The sequence below is a fragment of the Xiphophorus hellerii genome, chromosome 18 (assembly GCF_003331165.1).
Source record: "Xiphophorus hellerii strain 12219 chromosome 18, Xiphophorus_hellerii-4.1, whole genome shotgun sequence".
NCBI classification, from domain to species: Eukaryota; Metazoa; Chordata; class Actinopteri; order Cyprinodontiformes; family Poeciliidae; genus Xiphophorus; species Xiphophorus hellerii.
The window spans coordinates 33,311,933-33,331,206 of NC_045689.1; the positions used below are offsets into that span (position 1 = coordinate 33,311,933).

General features: G+C 38.2%; 1 protein-coding gene across 2 annotated transcripts in view; it reads left to right on the top strand.

Moving 5' to 3' along the window:
• The first annotated feature begins 5,161 nt into the window (after positions 1-5,161).
• Positions 5,162-19,274, top strand: part of tpst1 (tyrosylprotein sulfotransferase 1) — a 67,032-nt gene continuing 52,919 nt past the window's right edge. Inside the window, exons 1-2 of one of the 2 annotated variants that reach the window (XM_032545903.1) lie at positions 5,162-5,402; positions 16,970-18,014. In XM_032545903.1, the coding sequence (XP_032401794.1) occupies positions 17,158-18,014 (857 nt within the window). In that variant the 5' untranslated portion in view covers positions 5,162-5,402; positions 16,970-17,157. The remainder of the gene's footprint in view (positions 5,403-16,969; positions 18,015-19,274) is intronic. The other variant, XM_032545901.1, reaches the window with a different exon arrangement.

The window sequence follows — 19,274 nt, forward strand, 5'->3', positions numbered from 1 at the left end:
CTTGTAGCAGCTACTGTTGTAAGAACTTTTATCTCTTATCTTATCTCTGATTAAAAGAGAAAAAGAAATAGGATTTCCTGTGCTGGGGAACTGAAATTGCATTTCATTGTTTAAACCACAGCAGGTGATTGCTTCAGTTCCTGAGAACCTCCAGCCTGCAGTTCAAAAGACAGATAATGTAACACACAAGTAAACATCTTTTAGAGATCAATTTGATCAAAATAGCTGAAACTAAACAATAAATAAGTAGAGATCATTCCTAATGCTCAATATTTGGTAGTTTTAGTGTTTCAGTTATGGTAAATAATTGTAATTCAACACAGTATTATCAGGTTTTACATCATAGTCTCCTTGGAGGGAATTGCTGCTTCTCTTCTGGACTCCATATTAATTACAGTATCACATTTAGCCAAACCTTTTCACTGCTTTTTAATGTCACTACAACCAAAATCTTTTCTGAATCCGGAGCTTTGGAAGCTCATACAGTAATCTGTGGGAAAATCAAAGAGATTTTATATTTCAGCACTCAAAGAGGAATTTCATCACCCCACTTTGTGTTGAGATTAAAGTAGTAAAAAAGAAATCATGATCTGACATAAATTTATTATAAAAGTATTACTGATTAAACATTAGCTTTATTAACATAAGGCTACGTAATTTTTAAAATTTAATCAGTAATACTTCTATAACAAATTTATGTCAGATCATGATTTCTTGGTTAATGTCAAGTTGTCATAACAAAGACATTTTGAATAATGTCAGCTTTGTATTAAAAGTGTCATGATTTACCAAATGACACTTTATGACAACAGTCATAAATATTCAGGAAGACTTACTCATGTTCATGACCGGTGTCATGACAGTTTTATTCACAACCCTTCAAATAAAGTGTTACCCAAAATCCTTCTCTGATGGCAGTCGCATGGTCAGCACACTCACTAACTCTTGGAAATATACACAGCAAATCCAGCAGGCCCAGATGAGCTCTGTCAGACTCGATTTTAACACTTTTAAAGTGTCTATATGGGTCCACCAGAAAGTGTTAATTTAACTCTTTTTGGAGAGTTGGTACCTTAACTCTAATTAAGTGTGAAATACCAAATCTGTCTGGAGAAAGCGCCTTTCTGCACTCCCCCAAAGAGCTGCCCACTCACTAACACAGATTGTCTTCGGGTTGTTGGTCTGTCCGTGAAGTTTGGCCAGGGACACCAATATGCTCCTCACAGGTACTGCATTGGACAAACTTGAGTCTCCAAGTAAGATAGCTCGTCTTGGTCTCTGAATTATAACAAAAAACATAAACAATGAAAAATGGAAGAAAGGAATACATTTTTACAACTGTAACAACATGCCTCAGAGATGTGGCGTTTCAGAGATACTAACACGTACATAACCATTTTTGGAACATGAATCTTTACATTTTACAGTTTTTCAAAGAAAAAAAATCTGGATCAAAAAGGTTGATAATTCTGACCAAAATTCATGTAAACGTTCAAGATCATGAAAAAACATACTCCAGATTATTACAGATCTGTTTAGGTTAGCCCAGAATTTGATTGAATGTTCACCAGCTAGATTTTTTTTCAACACTATAGTTATACCCTGCCTGCCCGCAGATATTGAATTTCAGCGTGCTAAAATTAATTGAATCATAAAATGACCACCATGGATTTCAAACTTGTATTTTTAACTAGATAATCAAGTTCAGCAGATCTAAATAGGAATCACAGTTCATTGCATTTGAGTTGGTATTGCAGTACAGTATTAGTCTTAGCTCTCCAGGTATATTCTCCACCTGAAAACTCTCATACTTCCTGCCTGGATTAAGCAACAAGCAGCAAAGATGGCATTTCACCACTTTCAGAAAAGATAAATACAGCCAATTAGAGAGATCCTGGATTATTTCTCCCCACAGTGATGATCTGAAACAAACAGTTAAGATCCCATCCAAGAGGCATAGAGATCAGCCAGACCTTGGATTCATGAAAGTCATGGGGGATCTGACTTCTGAAATTGCTTCATGTACTCAATTTCCTTCAGTTTAGTTTATTTATATAGCGCCAATTCACAACAAATATCATTCCTACATTCCAATTTATCCTAGTTATCAAACAGTACAGTAAGCTCGGATATCATTCAAAGAAGTTTATAAAGGTAACGTATTGTTTTGATTGTCCCTGTTGAAATATTCTTTTCAAAATTCAGTTGTTTTGGGTTAAGCCAGACTTCTGTTCTTTGTACTTGTTTCCATTAGTAATTTGTGACCTCATCACCTTGACCTTTGCACCTCTTCCCAGAGGAGTCTAGCATTGTTAGATGGCCAACACTTCCTCCCATTTTCTCATCCCCTTATCCGCTCCTATACTCCATAGACCTCTGGGTAAATGTCCTTAGGGAAACCATTGTGAAGTTTAGCTTCCATCTTTAGCCCTGCACTTCAGTCATGTCTTGCTAAGTGTAAGGAACTATAGTTGAAGATCAGGAATTATCTGCCACATAAATCTGAGCAGATTACATAGAACATTTATTTCTGAACAGTGCATTAGGTGTGAACGACTCTCAGGGGTAACACAAGTAGTTGCTTCAACAGCAATTTCACAGAGTGTTGGCAGCTTTTGAAATCTACATTATAACACTGAGCTGGGGAGGTGTCACATGTCTATTGAATGTCCATATATTTGCTTGGGAAAAATCAATATGTGATTAAATATTTAAAGAAATATAAAAAATCCCATTATCTCACATGACGCACATTGCGGCTTGTCAACATACACACAGAATGAATTGATTTTCCTCTTAGATTATTTCCAGATTTTCACTCATTTATATATTTAGCTGTATTTTGACATTTTTAAAAATGTATTTAAAATATCAACAAGCAAAACATAAAAATAGAATAAAATAACTCTAATAAATAATAAATAAACTCTAGCTCTAACCTGGACTAAGTGAGTATTGTGGATGGATGAGCTGCACAGTGGCAAAGTTGACAAAACTCTTGCTTTGCAGAAGACACGGCCAGGATTTGAATCCTGGCCATTGGTCTTTCTTAGTCTTTCATTGGTTTTTCTTGGCGTTTTCATGTTCTCTCTGCATGTATTGACTCTTTCATGGTTTTAAAGTATCCAACTTTCTAATTTGTACTTAGATATGTATGAAGGTTGTTTGTCCTGTGTGTCTCTGTGTTGCCATGTGATAGACTGACAACCTGTCCAGGGAGTACCCCTCCTCTTGCCCATTGACTGCTGTAGATAGACAGCAATTCCCCATAATAAGGGGGTTTAGATGAGAGTTGATGGAAGGAGGAACTGTGTCTACTGTCTCTAATCACACTTTGAGTCCACCAGTGTTTTAATGGGAATTTAATTTACTTTAAAATCAAAAAATTAAAGTGGAATGTTCTCTGAAGTAAGAATTTTATTAGCAGTCCAAGATGGCAATTGTCTCCTTAAAAGGAAGAAATCAGAAAGTTTATATTTTACTTCAAATGGTTTAAATGTAATCCTGTCTCTCATAAATAAAGTTTTGACCAATCTCTGTTAGTGAATGGACTACTACAGTGTTAAAATGAAGAACATGCTAAGGAATAGATTAACATTGATTAATGAGTTAACATAATTTAGAATTGTAGTTACCATGGTTTCTGTTCATAATGTTCAGATGCATTTTTTGGTGTATTTTTTTCTATCACACTTTTTCCTTTCACTGTACAAATTCACTTGGATTCAGCTCTCTGTTGCCAAGCAGTTTCTTTAGCAAAGACTTTGTGTGGCTTCCCGTAAATGTTGAGTGCATCAGTGACTGTCTTCTGGACATCTGTCCAGAAGTTCAGCAGTCTTCCCCACGATTGTGCAGCTTATTGACACACAGAGAAACCAGGAACTATTGCAGGTGTTTTAAATTAACTAGAATAAAATTTTTCTTTGAGAGTATTTTGGATTTTTATTATATGTAAGGGAGCTATAATTATATCACAAATTATATCACTATGAATATACAGTATGTAATTCATAGTGTTATAGTCAAAACTACCTAACATGAGACCAAGTCAAGACCAAGACCAGAGTTTATCGAGACCGAGACAAGACCAAGACTTTTATGGTCCTAGTCCGCGTCAAGACTAAGACCGGCGTCCCCCTCGACATGACACGATAAAATGTCAAATATGATCAAAATAGCTTCTTAAATGATCTGAGAGATTCATATTCCCATAAAACAAGTAGATAAATGCTTAGAGCTTAAATAAATTTAACCAATATCATTATCAATTCAAACTCTTCATTCTGCTTTGCTTCCATCTCTACCACAATCAGCAGAGGTCTCTTGCCATCCCTAAAAAGATAACGCCCTGGGCGGTTGCCCATACTGCCCATGTCAGAACCCACCAATGTCTGCTCTATTAAACATATCAATTAAAGCAATGCCCTAACGGTAAACATTGCTCAACTATGAACACTGTCTAAGGTGCAACAAGCAAGAAGAACAAGGCGCGCACCATGACTGTTCTCACTCTCTTTCCCGCTGCATGAAGCCAGACAGCGCAGTGCTGTAATGGATGCCACCATGTCAGGTGACGAAAACAATCAAAGAGCAATGACCCTGCTCTGTGTGCTCTTCCATTCTTGTGTTTTATTTATTTGCTAATTAAATAAATATCAATGTACATAATTCAATAAAACTAATAATAATAGGTACTGCAGTGTACGCAGACCATTACAAGAACAAAGAATGGCTCTCAGTGAGGCTCCAGTCCTATCTTCTTAGTAAAGAGCCGTTCAGAAGAATGGGAACATTCTAAACTAATAAAAAAAAATTTAGCAACCTATTTGCATACAGCATATGGACTATTGCATGTAAAATTCACCATCAGTAAATATTATGCTTGTATCAGACGTGGACCAAAGAAAGCTAGGCAGTTACAAGCCTTTTATGGGTCAAATAGACTCAAGAAATTCTAATGTAGATGTGCAGAGGGGAAGGGGGGGCAATTAAATTTTTTGTCCGGGGGCCAAAGATTCCTGGCGGCGCCCCTGTCAATGGCAGCCGGTGAGGAAATATAACTGTGCTTTTAAATCAGCTATTGTTCTGCCCACACTCATGTATCGGCCAATCAGCAGCTCTGACACACAGCGTCGCGTGAATTCTTGACTTATCATAGCTCTCCTTTCAGTAGGAGTCGAGCTCAGTGCTTGTAGCAGTGTGGTTGGTTTATGGCTGTGTTGTAGCCCAACACCAGAGCAACGACCTGACTGTCGTGCGCTGTACACACGGCTTGTGTGCGCTGAAAATGTCCAGAAAGTGACTCAGAAAGGAGACAGGACAACCTGGACGCTAACGCTGGAGTCCTTGGAAGTTTTTTCGCTGGCTAACCTGGCTCTCCTGCGCCGTATCCGCAGCGTTAGGTAGGTTTTTTTTGGCGCCGTGCCGCTATTACGACCCTCTACCTCATCGCTCCTCTCCCAAGCCGCGCAGCTACTAGTATTAAAGTCACATTTTAGACCGGAGGTTTATACAGACGTTATATGTTATTTTACACTCACTCATACTGACTGGTAAACTGAGGTTACATAATTGCTGGGGGCGGGGGAGGTTGGCATGTTCAGGGGAACAGGCTGGAAAATTACCCCTGTTGATACACGTACATATTGCGCTGTTGACAGAATCATACATTAAAAGATGACAGTTATGCTGTTCTCACGAAGAAGTAGCGCGGAAGTAACGGTTTTTATTTCTCGGGGTAATGGACTCATATCCCTTTAACAGGACTAAAGACATTTCCTGAATGTTAAGTTGTAGCCTATCCTTTAGACCAGTGTTTCATGCAGGTCTGTGTACCCTGGTCCTCAAGGTACACTGACCTCCATGTTTTAGATGTCTCCCTGCTTCAACACACCTCATTCAGATGGCTGCAATTCAGCAAAAAGCCTATTAACCGGTCATCAATTAACATTATGTGTGCTGAAGCAGGCAAATGCCTAAAACATACAGGGCAGTGTGACTTGAGGACCGGGGTCCTCAACCTGACACTGCTTTAGGTGGTGTTAACCATTTTAGTTTATTAAAAGATTTAATTAGCAATTGCTTATTATTTCTGACATACATACACAGAAATGTTGCAATAGTTTAATATCCATGCTGAATTAACTACTGGATCAAAACCCATTGGTCCTATATTATACCTTTGTCGACTAAGCTCCTTTACTGATGACCTGTATCCTGATAAGTGGCAAACTGAGTTTGGTTATGAGCTGTCAAATGACATAAATAAATAATGGTATCTGTTAGGACTTCATTCTGAACCATCTGCCTCAGGCAATCACTGTATACATATTTATGCTAAGTATCCATTGTGTATGAGATGTAGGAGCTGTCTGTTGACATGTAGAATATACACAAAGTATCAGCCAAACACAAAACTAAGTGAGCATTAGTGATATTTTATGTCCAGAACACCATAAAAAATGACATATGACAGAAATACCAGAGGGCTGAGAAAACAGTATTCAATGGTAAGGAGGAGCCAGGAGCACATCTGCTGCATGCAGGTGGTCTGGATATGAAAGAGAAGGACCGAGGTACAATACAGTATTTCTCAGTGCTAGCTGCTTTGACAGTCACAGCTGTGGAGCCCCAGCAGCTTATTTAAAGTTTTGTTTCTGTGTCTGAAAACCACCCACAGCCACATCACAGTTCTTAGTTTCAATAAAACATATATATGGCTGTCCCTTCAACCAAGCTGCAGAGTAGGATGCATATTTATGAAGCCCCTCAAAGGAGTGCTTGCTTTCTAGGAAGTCGCCCACATTCATTAAGACCACCTGATGTCCTGCGTTGCTTCTCACTGCAAAACCTTTGATTAATGAACCACAGTTTGTTTACAAGACGTGGTCAGGAAGGGATGATGCAGCTGCATGTGGAGAGGTTCACATGCTGGTATTTCTTTTTCTCGGTTTCCTTTTGTAATGTGTAATCTCTTTCATTTTTCAACAGTTAAAGAGATTATTTTAGAAGACTAGTCATTGCTTGGTGATCAGTTTTATCCTTGACTGTCCTTGCTTGATTATCACCAAATTGGAAGCTTCCAATATTGCAATCAGTGAATGCCTCCAAAGTCATCCATAGAATTTCTGAATGGCTCATCTTAAGTGTAATACTACCGTACATGTGTTTGTACTATATCATCACAACACAAACATCACTCACTGACATATTCAGTTGGATGATGAATACATCTGCCACAGGCGATCATTATTCTTATCAAAGAGAGGAGGTGACCATGTCTTCCTGTTCAATTATCCTCAATTGATTATAACCCTATATGGACAGGAATCAAAGGGTGGTCATCCCTCCCTTCACCATCTGTGATTGGTTTAGACCATGATGTGGGCCTGAAGTGTGTCTCTTGCTGAGCCACAGGGAAACTTTAAGTGTCTGAGAAAAATTCTTGAATGACTTGTTGCATTTCTATTTTTTTGTTGCAGCATTAAGAAAGGAGTAGCTTTTTACTCTACACTAACATTCTGGTGAAGGGATACAAGTTATCAATTAATGAGCATATCTAAAATTGATTGATCTTATTGATCAGTTAACGATTACAGAAAACTTCTTAAGCCCAGTGGTCTGGACACTGAGGCAGTCAACCAGTAGCCTGTTGTGTTTTTGTATTAAAAGATGTGAAGCTGACAGGAAATGTAAAATATTACTGGGTAATTATGTAACTGGAAGACATTGCCAACAATACTTAAACCGACAGCTATTGCTGGGTTTCAGATGACGTAGCGCCGACGTCACCCAATGCAGATGGAGGGCCGGAAGTAAATGCAGTTCATTTATTTCTGTTGATCCAACATCAAAATGCCTAAAGTCTGTGTCCTGTACGGTTGTTCCAACCGTTCTAATAGGGAGAAAGATAAACGTTATTTTGGTATTTCGAAGGTCGTTGGTCACAAGGGAGTTAATTTTAAAAAACTTACCGAAAAAAGAGAAAAGAAAAGTGGATCAACAATCTAGGACTAAAAACAGGAGGTGCAGAAACTAACAATGCCATGCAGCGCCCACTTTCTAACAGGTAATTATCACATCGTTTAAATTGTATTTTCAGATATTTTATTGGACAGTTACTCAGAAAGATAAGCATTCATATGTAAGGTAAGATATATTATTTTTATGCCCGAATGTTGTTGTCCTCAGAGTGCTAATGTTGTTAGCAGCTACCTCAGTGCCAAATCCCGGACAGAAAATATGTTTATTCAGTGGGGCTTTCATGCTAAAAAGAAAAAAAGTTCAATAAATTAAATATCACCTACCGAGCCATACTGTCACCGTGAGCTGTGACTATTCCCTCACAGGGTTTGTGTCTGGCCACAAACTACATTTGTAGTTCATGGTGTTTCTGTAGATCGCTGCAAATGGTTGACCTACATTGGACTTGAATCCAGTGTCTTACAACTACTCAACATTGATAAAAGTTCATACAATTCATACAACTCCAGCATGAATTTGGGTTTACAGAAGCTACAAAAATTATTTACCAGGAGATCCAAGCACATAGAAATAACATTGGTTCGTTTGTTGTTAGCGATAGCATCGTTATCATAGACTTATTACTTAAAATAGCACAATTCACTACTCATCCGACAGAAACAAGTTGACAGTCTTTTAATGCTTCTTTTCATCCTAAATGCTTGACCCAACCTGAAACTAAATGATTGTACTCCAGACTTTTGAAAACTTTTTTCTGGCTCGTCGTAAAATATGAACTCTGCAGCACCAGATAGTTAGTTATGTGGATCACCTGGAGGCCTGGTAAATCCTCAAGATTATAAGAGAAGTCATTTTTCTCGAGATAATACGGATCATATCCTAAATATACCCATATTTTTTCGAGATGCCTTGTCTGTTCCAACCTATTTATGGGATTAGCGTACTCATTGTGATCAATTTTGCTTTGTTTTGAATCGGAGAAATCCCCTTCCGGACCTCCATTTGAATTTTGCGCGTCATCTGGGTCACTTGTCTGAAACCCAGCAATAGAGTCTTAAAAACAACAAATAAAAAAATGCAAAATAAATATCAACTATTTTCACTTCTGAGATGCTTGCAGTCTGACTTATTAAAAAAAAAAAAAGCTTTTTTTTTTTAATTAACAAAAAATGTAAGCAATGCTGAGCATAGCGGGAGGTCCAATTAATCCAGGCTACCCGCTGGGCTTATCATAAACTGGGGGAAACCCTGGATTAGTTGGTAGCTGACCAATTTCTTAAAAACCTGAGTTTTCTCTTGTATGAAGAGAGTTGTTCATCTTTCCATTACATAAAGGGCAACATTTTTTGTAATATGCTGAATTAAAAACATTTTGTGTCAGCTGTGTTAAATACTGACTGAACAGAAAGTTGTGATTTTCTCACATTAATAGACATATTTGTAAAATATAACAAAACAGAAACATCAACACTCAAAAAATAAAATGTGGGGGAAAAAGTGAAACCTTAATTATTTATTTCTCTTGTTCCATATATTTTGGTGGCCCTGAACCTTGTGGTTCAAGTTATTTATTGATTTATTTATTTATTTTTTGGAACGACATCTGTGTTTCAGAAAGTCTTTTGGCCATAACTGACTCAGCAGAGGCAGAGCTAATTTCTGAGTAACCGAGTACTCTATATCCTTCCCTTACTACTGATATTAGCTAATTCTATGAGATTCAATCCAGTTCCGACTGTGGACCAGTTATCAGCTTCTTCTTTGCTTTAGTGGCAGTTGGCAAACAACTATAGAAAGCATAGCACCTTTGCTGCACAGGTCAGGCTCTGTTAAATGACGTTATCATTTATTATCGCAATATTAACTTTTACACCGGTGTCAAAAAAATCCAGTGGTATCACCATAAGCAAGACAATATAGCACACCCCTAGAGACCAGACAAATAAAACAGGTCTCCTCTGGTTGCTCTAAATATTTCTGAGTGGCTGCAAGCAGCAGTGACGTGCTTGAACGGACATGTTTTGCAAAGCGGCTTGTAGCACTGAAGCAGATTAGGATCAGAAAAATGTCTGGACCTTGAAAATCAGTGTTACCAAGCTGACTGTCTAACACTTTTTCAGAGTTTTCAACTCACTACTCACCTGGCAGTTTTCTACTCTTTGAGAAAGTGTGAAAAAGAGTAAAGACTTTCCTGATGGGTTCTGACCACTATTGCATCAGTCCTGTATGTATGATTACCATTAATTTTTTTACCATTTTTTTTCTCATTAGTTTGTGTCTTCCTGTTTAAAATAGTCAGCTTTAATGGTGCAACTCAACACTAGCAGACACACTAGATTAACAACCCTCATAAAACTTCACACTGCAGTGTTCTGCTAGTCAGATCAAGGGAAGTGACTGCCCTCACTGTTGGCTTGCATTACTGGAAAGTGGGATATCAAAGCAATCAGCAGTGAAAATTGTAGGATTTGTAATTGGAGCTTCAGACTAAAATGTTTCCATGGTACTGAACAATCAAAATTAAAGAGTTTCCAGAGAGTTCCTTCTACAATAACAGCCGGATTGTCCCACTGCTGTTTCAGATAGCACTGGGAGAAGGCAGAGTCTTTTAATACATTTTTCACAGATTATCTCTCATGCCATACTTTCACAACACAATGACAGTTTTAACAAATATGTAAAAAAAAAAAAATTTTTTTATAAAAGTTACCTACTGCAGTTTGAATTTCACTTTGGAGAAGACAGGTCAGGAGGGACGTGGCAAATTAATATCTTTAATTTAAATGCAGGTTAAGGTAAAACTGTTCGGACTGTCTCCAGTCGAGACAGGAGGTTGTTTATTGTTATCATTTTATAAAGATTGTTTGCATTTCTGTCAATAATAAACATATTATTGTTTTTGCCGTGTAATTGTAAAAAGAACAAAGACAGAGAAATTCCTAAAGATTCAGCTTTTAAGGGTCAGTTAGAATTTGTTTTGATTTCAATTTGGCTTGTTTTTCTTTAATTATGTCGCCATGGTTACTCGAAATGCCAACAAAAGTAATAGCACCCCTCACGGGATTGAGGGGCACATTTTGATAAATATAGTGTGAGGGGGCACGCAGCGGTACGAGCCGCATTAACGGTAATGGGAAGTAGGGCTGAAACGATTCCTCGAGTGATTCGAATACCTCGATTATTAAAATTCCTCGAGGAAAATTTATCTGCCTCGAAGCTTCGTTAAATTATGTTTTTAGTGCACCGTGTTCCGGCCGGGTTATTACTTGTGTTGCACAGCGCTCTCACTTCCACCTGAGTCATTGACGAAAGCTAACTGTTAGCAGCATAACGTCCAGTTTTCAAGTTCGGCCTGGGAGGATTTTATTGACTGATTATAATGTCTGGGGACCGATAAGCATCCTTAAAATGACTGGTGCGATGCCTGGAGTACGGCAGCTTTTCTGCTCCTGGAGCTGCTGCCTGGTGGCGGTTCAGAGCGAACGGCGGTTACAAGCGCTGAAGGTGTATTTGTACAGATGAGTGGATAGACTGAACACTGTGGGCAGCTGCACATTAGATGAGTGTAGCTTTAGGTAAGTGTAAGTGTAGCTTTAGGGATGAACCGGAAAATTTATTTCATATCATCCCGGTCTCAACAAATGGGTGCCGGAGCACGCCGTGGCAGCACTTAGCTGGTACATGTTTTTGTGTGTGACGAACAAAGGTGTCAAATCCCGTCGCTAACATAAACACAAAAACTATAAATGTCTGGGCAAGGTGAGAGTTCATCTATTAAATTGACTGAAGATGAATACATAAACGAAAAGCTGGAGTATTGACATTTTTTTATAAGCGTATTTGTGAGCTTGCCTCTTTATTATTAAATTTAATATAATTTCAGATTTTTGTATAATTTTTCTTCAGGTTAACTTAGAAAGTGAGCCATTATTGTTACAGGTATATTTTCTAAACTACAGAAAAGTTATTGTTAGGGAAGCTCAAATGTGAAAAATTGGTCTGACGTTGATATCCAATAGTAATACTGCTGTTATGTTAGATTTACAAATGTTTGATTTTATCTTTTTTTTTTAATCTGATTACTCGATTAATTGTAAGAATAATTGATAGATTACTCTATTACTAGGACCTTCACCAGCGAACAGATGCAGGGTTAGGTGGATGAAGGCTAATTCAGCAGCAGCGTCTACTGCAGGAGGGTGGATCAGGGGGGATCTCAGTTCTACAACTCGAGAAGGAATGCCACTGCCATGGCATTGCATGCAATGCATGGCAGGCACCTATTATTCTACACCTCAAAATAACTGCCGCTTCCTATTACCGTTAATGCGGCTCGTACCTCCTGTGCATTGCTATGGCACGCCCCAATAAGTAAAGGATATCTTCAAAAATAAAAATCACTATGTGATTTCATTTGGTTCTCCCATTTCCCCTCTTTTCCCCTGTTCTTTGCTTCTGCAGTGGCACCAATTCACCGGCAATGAAATAGCATATAAAAATACAGGGTATGTTTTATTGAAATATTCAAATTTATTTTTATCTGTTGCTGGTTGTTGTTCCATTGATATCTGTTGTGAGAGAAGATGTAGCCATTGTGAAGTCCAGTTAAGCAGTACAATACATAATGTTTTAACGTCACAAGATATTTTTGCATCTCTACCATCTGCAGTTTTAATAGATGTTCAGCTCATTGTAACTCTGTGTCTCATCACTCCACATCATCTAAGAAGCTTGACTTAAAAATGGAGCTTGAAACAGTCCAGTTAATGGATCTTGTGTACCAGTACACAAGATCGATAGATCTTTTATTTCTATGGAACTGGTGTAATATAATAGCAGAGGAAGCCGTCTATAACCACTTTAGTGTATCATATTTTGTGTTTTTTTTTTTTCTGGCTTTTCAGGATCTGCACTGTCTTAAGACAATGCTACAGAAAAAATTACACTAACCATTACTGACTGTTATTACCATTAATCAATCCCGTTGTGATGCTCTGGGTAATGCATATGACACAAATGCCTATTAATGTGGTAAATTCTTTGTGCTATTTCTTCCACAATTTCCCAAATATACATCCAAAATATGCCCAGAATACGCTTCAGTCTTATTATTCTCCGAGTTAATAAAAACTCTTCAGTCTTATAGTGTTTTGAACTGAATTCATTCTGTCTGACTGATGCTGCAGTTGTGCCTTGTTTGATAAGAAGTGAAAGAGCACAGTGGACATTTATAGTAGATGGCATGATTGCTACTCTTTCTATAAAATCAGTTTTTATTATTTATGTATGTGTAACCTGGTTGTGTTTTGCAGATTAATCTCAATGTGGTTTTAGCTTTCTAAATAAGGGAAATAAGATAAACAAATTATTCCTGCATGTATATTTAGTTAGTCCAGCTGCTTTGTCTTTCAATCACATAATATATGTTTTGAGAATAATAATTCAATAAGTTAGCCTTATGGAACTCAACCAACTTTAACTTGATTGACTCTGGACAATCACATACAGGTCTAATGTTGAGGTAATTTTTATTTCTTAATAAGTAAATGCATCAAAATGAAGGAATTCCATCATTATCTGTTGCATCAACCATAAGCACAATCAACACCATGCACTTTAATGACCACATTTTAAAGCTTCATGTAATATTTAGTGACCTATCTTTTGATTAATGCATGGGGATAATCTTTAAAGACCTTCACAAAACAAACTCTATCAATGAACTTGTGTGAACTAGTCCAAATCGGAATCTACAGGTCAGACCTCAAGAAAAACTGTAAATTGGCTGGAGCCTGGACAGGTAATGAGTTCTTGTCTCAATGAACCGCCGTCAATACCCACAACTGTAGCTCAATATAGCCATAGTCCATCATTCCCATCTTTATCTCCACCCAGTTTAAAATTCATATCATCCTTAATTTAATATAGATCAGACTGGGAAAGTCAGAATTCCTGGGCTTGTGTGTTTTGTCTTGCTTCTACTAGTTTGTCCTATGATTAATAGATTGAAATAAAAAAAAAGTCAACAGATTCTCTTTGATAGTCTTTAGATAAAAGGCAAAAGAACTGTTCATTAGAAGAAAGGGTCACTGTTTAAACAGGTTGTTCTGTTATAGTTGGAGACATTAACCTAATACACTCTTAACATCATGTCAACTTGTGACTTTTTGTATGTAGGGTTGTTTTCTTCTTCATCATCTACTGTACAGTGGAATATTTAACTGAGGAAATTTGATTGCCGTTATAATTGTTTAATATGTGTCATTCAGAAGAGATATGATCCTATGATTCGGAAGAGGCTTGATCCTTTTTTTAAACCCTTCCACAAATATATCAAGATAAGAGGCGAGAAGTCCTTCTTATTGCAGTGTGTGCTTTACCATGGCTTCACTTCTCCAGCTGTTCCTGGGAGAGAAGTATCCACTTCCCTTTCCCCCCAACAGATCAATGGGAAAATATCCTGAGATGGATATGGGGAGCAGCAGAGAAGAGGCTCGATTAATTTAACAGTAACACATTTCAGCACCGGTGTGAGGTATAACATAATGCCACCAGTTTATCAGCCAAGGCATCTTAATGTTTCACATTGAGTGCATGGCAGTTTTTAGAAGGTAATCTGTCACTATCTTTCTCACCTTACTCTGCATGGTAAGTTTTTTTGCATTGTTTTGCTCTGCTGCATGACTTCCCTTCCTGTCATGTTCTGTGCATCTTACTTGAGTTTCTATGTAGCTTCTTTTACCTGTTCTTCTCCACTTGCCTTTTCAAGGAGCTCTTCATTAAAAGTATTAAGTAAATCGAAAATTACCCAGAAAGCAAATTTTAAAGCCTGAACAGATAAGTTTCAATACAGCAGGAGAACACAGCAGGAGCCTTTTATACTTGTGCTGACTTGCAGGTGTAGGCTGTCTGCTAGATGTAGTGGTTGTCTCTTCACTTTAACACAGAGACACCAAGGAGAAGATATGTGAGAATGTGTGGGTGGCTTGAAAAGACAAAGCCCAACAACAGGAAAAGAGAATGAGTTACACATCAGATGGTGCTCTGTCAGAATTATTCTCCAATAATCTGTTCTCTTTTAAAGTCACTGCTTTACAGGAATACTTACACTGCAGCTTAGAGTTGCAGCAGCTCCTTCTCACACAGAGGCCAATGAGTTGTGATGTGTTATGAACCACTTTCTAGCAATACAACTAGGTGTTAACAGAAGACTGTTGCTTGAAAACAGCAGTCAAATGGGTCATTAGGCATGTTATGCCCTCCTGAGAAGGAGTTGGTAGCACGGTGTTAAGAGAGGAAACAGATGGTAAAGTGATGACTGGTGCCTCCCAGCCTGGTGGCACAGGCTCTGAGACGCTGCAGGACAGATTGGCATGTTTCATTTTATGGGATACGGCATTGTTTCAGTGTACTTAATTATCAGATCAATTTTTATAGTTTAGTTGTAGAATATATTATGGGATTGAGTTTAGTAGGATTTTTCAGTTCAAAAACATTTATTTCTGGTTATCAAGCAAGATATTGCTTGCATATGAGGAAGAAGGTTATGTTGATCTTTCAGGTCAGAGTTATTTATACTAACTAACCTTTTGTTGTTTATTATTTACAGTGGCGTATTTACTACCAATTGGCTAAGATCAACCAGCCCGTCCTACAGGACACAAATGTGATTATGAGAGTTTGACTCTGACTTACTCTGAAAGTTGTTTAACTAAAAATAATAATGACAGTATTAGATTTTTAAATGATTGTTTTTTTCTCTGACATGATATGACCTCATTTTAAATCAGAGATTTATTGAGATTTCTGTTCTCTGATTTTTGCCCTAAAGTAGTTGTTGTCCCATCAGGGACCATTTTTAGCTTTCCTGTTGTGAGGGGATAAATAAATTTGTGACATCACAACCTGGGAGAGCAGTCCATGTAATGCAGGTATTTTCCAAATTGCAACAAAGACCAGGTCATTAGAGTTGTGGCAATTGGCATATTTAATGCTGTTATTATTACTACATACAGTATATATAGGCCTGTCACGATAACAAATTTTGCTGGATGAGTAATTGTCCCAGAACTTATTGCGTTAAACGATAGCATTGTTGTTTTGAGAACATTTTCAAGTAATATAATAGTAATAATGGCAAAAAAATGCGAGAACACATTCTCAAAGTTCAACAAACTTTAAATTTATTAAAGCTTAAAGTGTTTAAATGTTCTAATGAACATTTATCCCACATAAATGTTAAAATAAAGAAAACAATAAATTAAATAAGTTTGTTTACAGAGATTTCGTAATTTATCATTCAAAAAAGGGGTGGTTGAGACCAAATCACCAGACTGAAGACTTTTATCATTCAGGATGTGGCAAAAAGAGAGGAAAAAAAGAGAAAAATTATAAATCAAGCAAATGAAATTTATTGAGTTTCTTTTAATTTATTATGTGATTAATTGATTTATTGTTTATTGTGACATGCCTATACATATACATATCAGTCTGAGAGGGGTGAACTTCAAAATAACCGTCCAGCAGTCTTAGTGTGATGGTCAGGAATTTCATGGTTGGACAATGTGATAGCCATATGGGAGTCCCATCTGCCTTACAGTTCCTGAAACCATATACAAAGAAACAACTCATAAAAGTGCACACGATGTCAGTATGACCCTGCTGGGACCATGCACGAGGTGAAAAGCTCACGGGGTCAAATGGACGCCGTATTTAGAACTGTGTGAGTGCTTAACACTTTACTGATGGTAAAACTAATCAAGGTGAATATTTTTTCTGCAGTATCAACTTCCACATATTAGGTTTGTTGTTAGTGGGACCCGGTAGTGCTCAAGTGTCAATCACCAGTCAGAGCCAATTAGGCTTCAAATCAGCTGATTCCAGGCAATATTTTATGTCTCAGTGTTTTCAGTTCCTTGTTAGCATTTGAAATCTTTGACTATAAACTTCAAACTAATGGTGGTTTTTATGTTGTGCCACACCACAGGCCTCATGGAGCTGGGGACACACCACCTACTGTGGACCAAGGAGCTTCATCCATGCTGGCTTCCAAGCAGACGGCCATAAAGGGTGGGAAACTTAGCTACCCTGCAGTTGTTTTCCTCTGCCCTTTTCCTAAGACGCCCCCTTCCTTCCCCAAGGTGAAACCACTCCACTGTGTTGGAGAGTAACGACATGATCGGCAAGCTGAAACAGAACCTGCTGGTGGCCTGCCTGGTCATCAGCTCAGTCACCGTCTTTTACCTTGGCCGGCATGCGATGGAGTGTCACCATCGCTCTGAGGAGCGCAGCCATCCAGGAGGAGTCCTGCCTCTGTCCGCACTGGGAGGCAGCATGCGGACCACCTTACGGACAGGCCAGAACCTCAGCACACCGTTTGTTTACAACAAAGACACGCCACTGATTTTTATAGGGGGTGTGCCAAGAAGCGGTACCACACTGATGAGAGCAATGTTAGATGCCCACCCTGAGGTGCGCTGTGGAGAGGAGACGCGCGTCATTCCCCGCATCCTGGCCATGAAACAGATGTGGAGCCGTTCAGGACGGGAGAAGATGCGCCTGGATGAGGCTGGTGTAACAGATGAGGTGCTGGATGCTGCCATGCAGGCCTTCCTACTGGAAATCATTGTCAAACACGGCGAGCCGGCAAACTTCCTCTGCAATAAGGACCCGTTTGCACTGAAGTCGCTCTCCTACCTGGCCAAGATTTTCCCACGTGCCAAGTTTGTGCTCATGATTCGTGATGGGAGGGCATCGGTTCACTCCATGATCTCACGGAAAGTGACCATTGCAGGATTTGACCTGGGCAGCTATCGCGACTGCCTGACCAAGTGGAATCGGGCGATAGAAACTATGTACACTCAGTGCTTGGAGGCAGTGGACAAATGCCTACCTATGCACTATGAACAGTTGGTCCTCCATCCTGAGAAATGGATGCAGACACTGTTGAAGTTCCTAAAAGTTCCTTGGAATGATGCTGTCCTTCACCATGAGGAGCTTATTGGGAAAGCAGGGGGAGTTTCCCTTTCCAGGTAAGTACTACCAGACAGCTTTTAGTTTAGTCTATCGTCACCTCTGATGCCATATTAAATGGTTATAGTTTTGAAGAAATGAAGAGTAGGGAAGGCTGTTGGTTTCTTGGTGGTGGCAGCGGTTTAAAATCGAGGTAGACAGGCCCATGCTGATACAAATGTACAAATTCCATGTTTTGGCTCCAGCTACTGAATCGTCATTTAACTACATCATACCATGACTAATTTTCTCTTCACTTTTTCTCTGTGGACATTTTGTCACTCGATCTGTTTGGAAGTCATCTGCTGTGGCTACACATCAACTCATACCCACAGCTTTCACTTTTAACTAATCTTGATGAGTCAGTTACTAAAATAATAATCAACTAATTTAATACAACACAATACAACTTTATTTATATAGCCATATAAATCAGCACCATTGGCCAAAGTGCTGTACGGCAAAAACAGACAAAAACGAACATAAAAACAACAGCCATTAAAACCTTAAAACCAACATCTCAAGCTGAGTCAAAAACCGAGAAAAAAATGGGACTTTAAGAAAAAATTTAAAAACAGGAAGTGAATGTGCCTGTCTGATTTTTAAAGGCAGATTGTTCCAGTTTAGGGGCAACCGATTTTGGAACCACCAGCAGGAAGTGATTTGCTGGTCTGATAGAGTGTGAAGGAACATGCAACTGGAGTACATCAGACTTACAGCTGGGCAAGACCATGAAAACATTTACAAACAAATGAAAGAAGCTTAAAATGAATCCGGAAATGGACAATTGACTAATTAACTGGAGTAAACGGCCTCCAAAAAAGGCCATTTGCTAGAAGAACAACATAAATCAATGATCAGTAATTAAGTCAAAACTGTAAACATATTAAACATAATATATAGGCCTGTCAGGATAGCAAATTTTGCTCAACGATTAATTGTCTCAAAAATTATTGCGATAAACGATAATATTGTTTGAAGACCTTTGTACACTGATTTAATGGAAATGACATAATAATGCATGCGATTTCCTGCCAAAGATAGATACACTTTATTTTCAGAAGATTTAACACTGGACCTGATAAACAAAATAAACAAAACAACCAAAAACGAAAATAAAATGGATTCTCAGTCTCCATTAACAAAAAACTCACTTGAAAAAAAAACTAAACAACATAAAGTAAAAGTGGAAATAAATACTGCATTCAACCAAAAGAGTGCAGATTATGAAGTCTGTACTATGTTGCCCTTCAGTAATAATTAGATTTAAATAGAGAAAA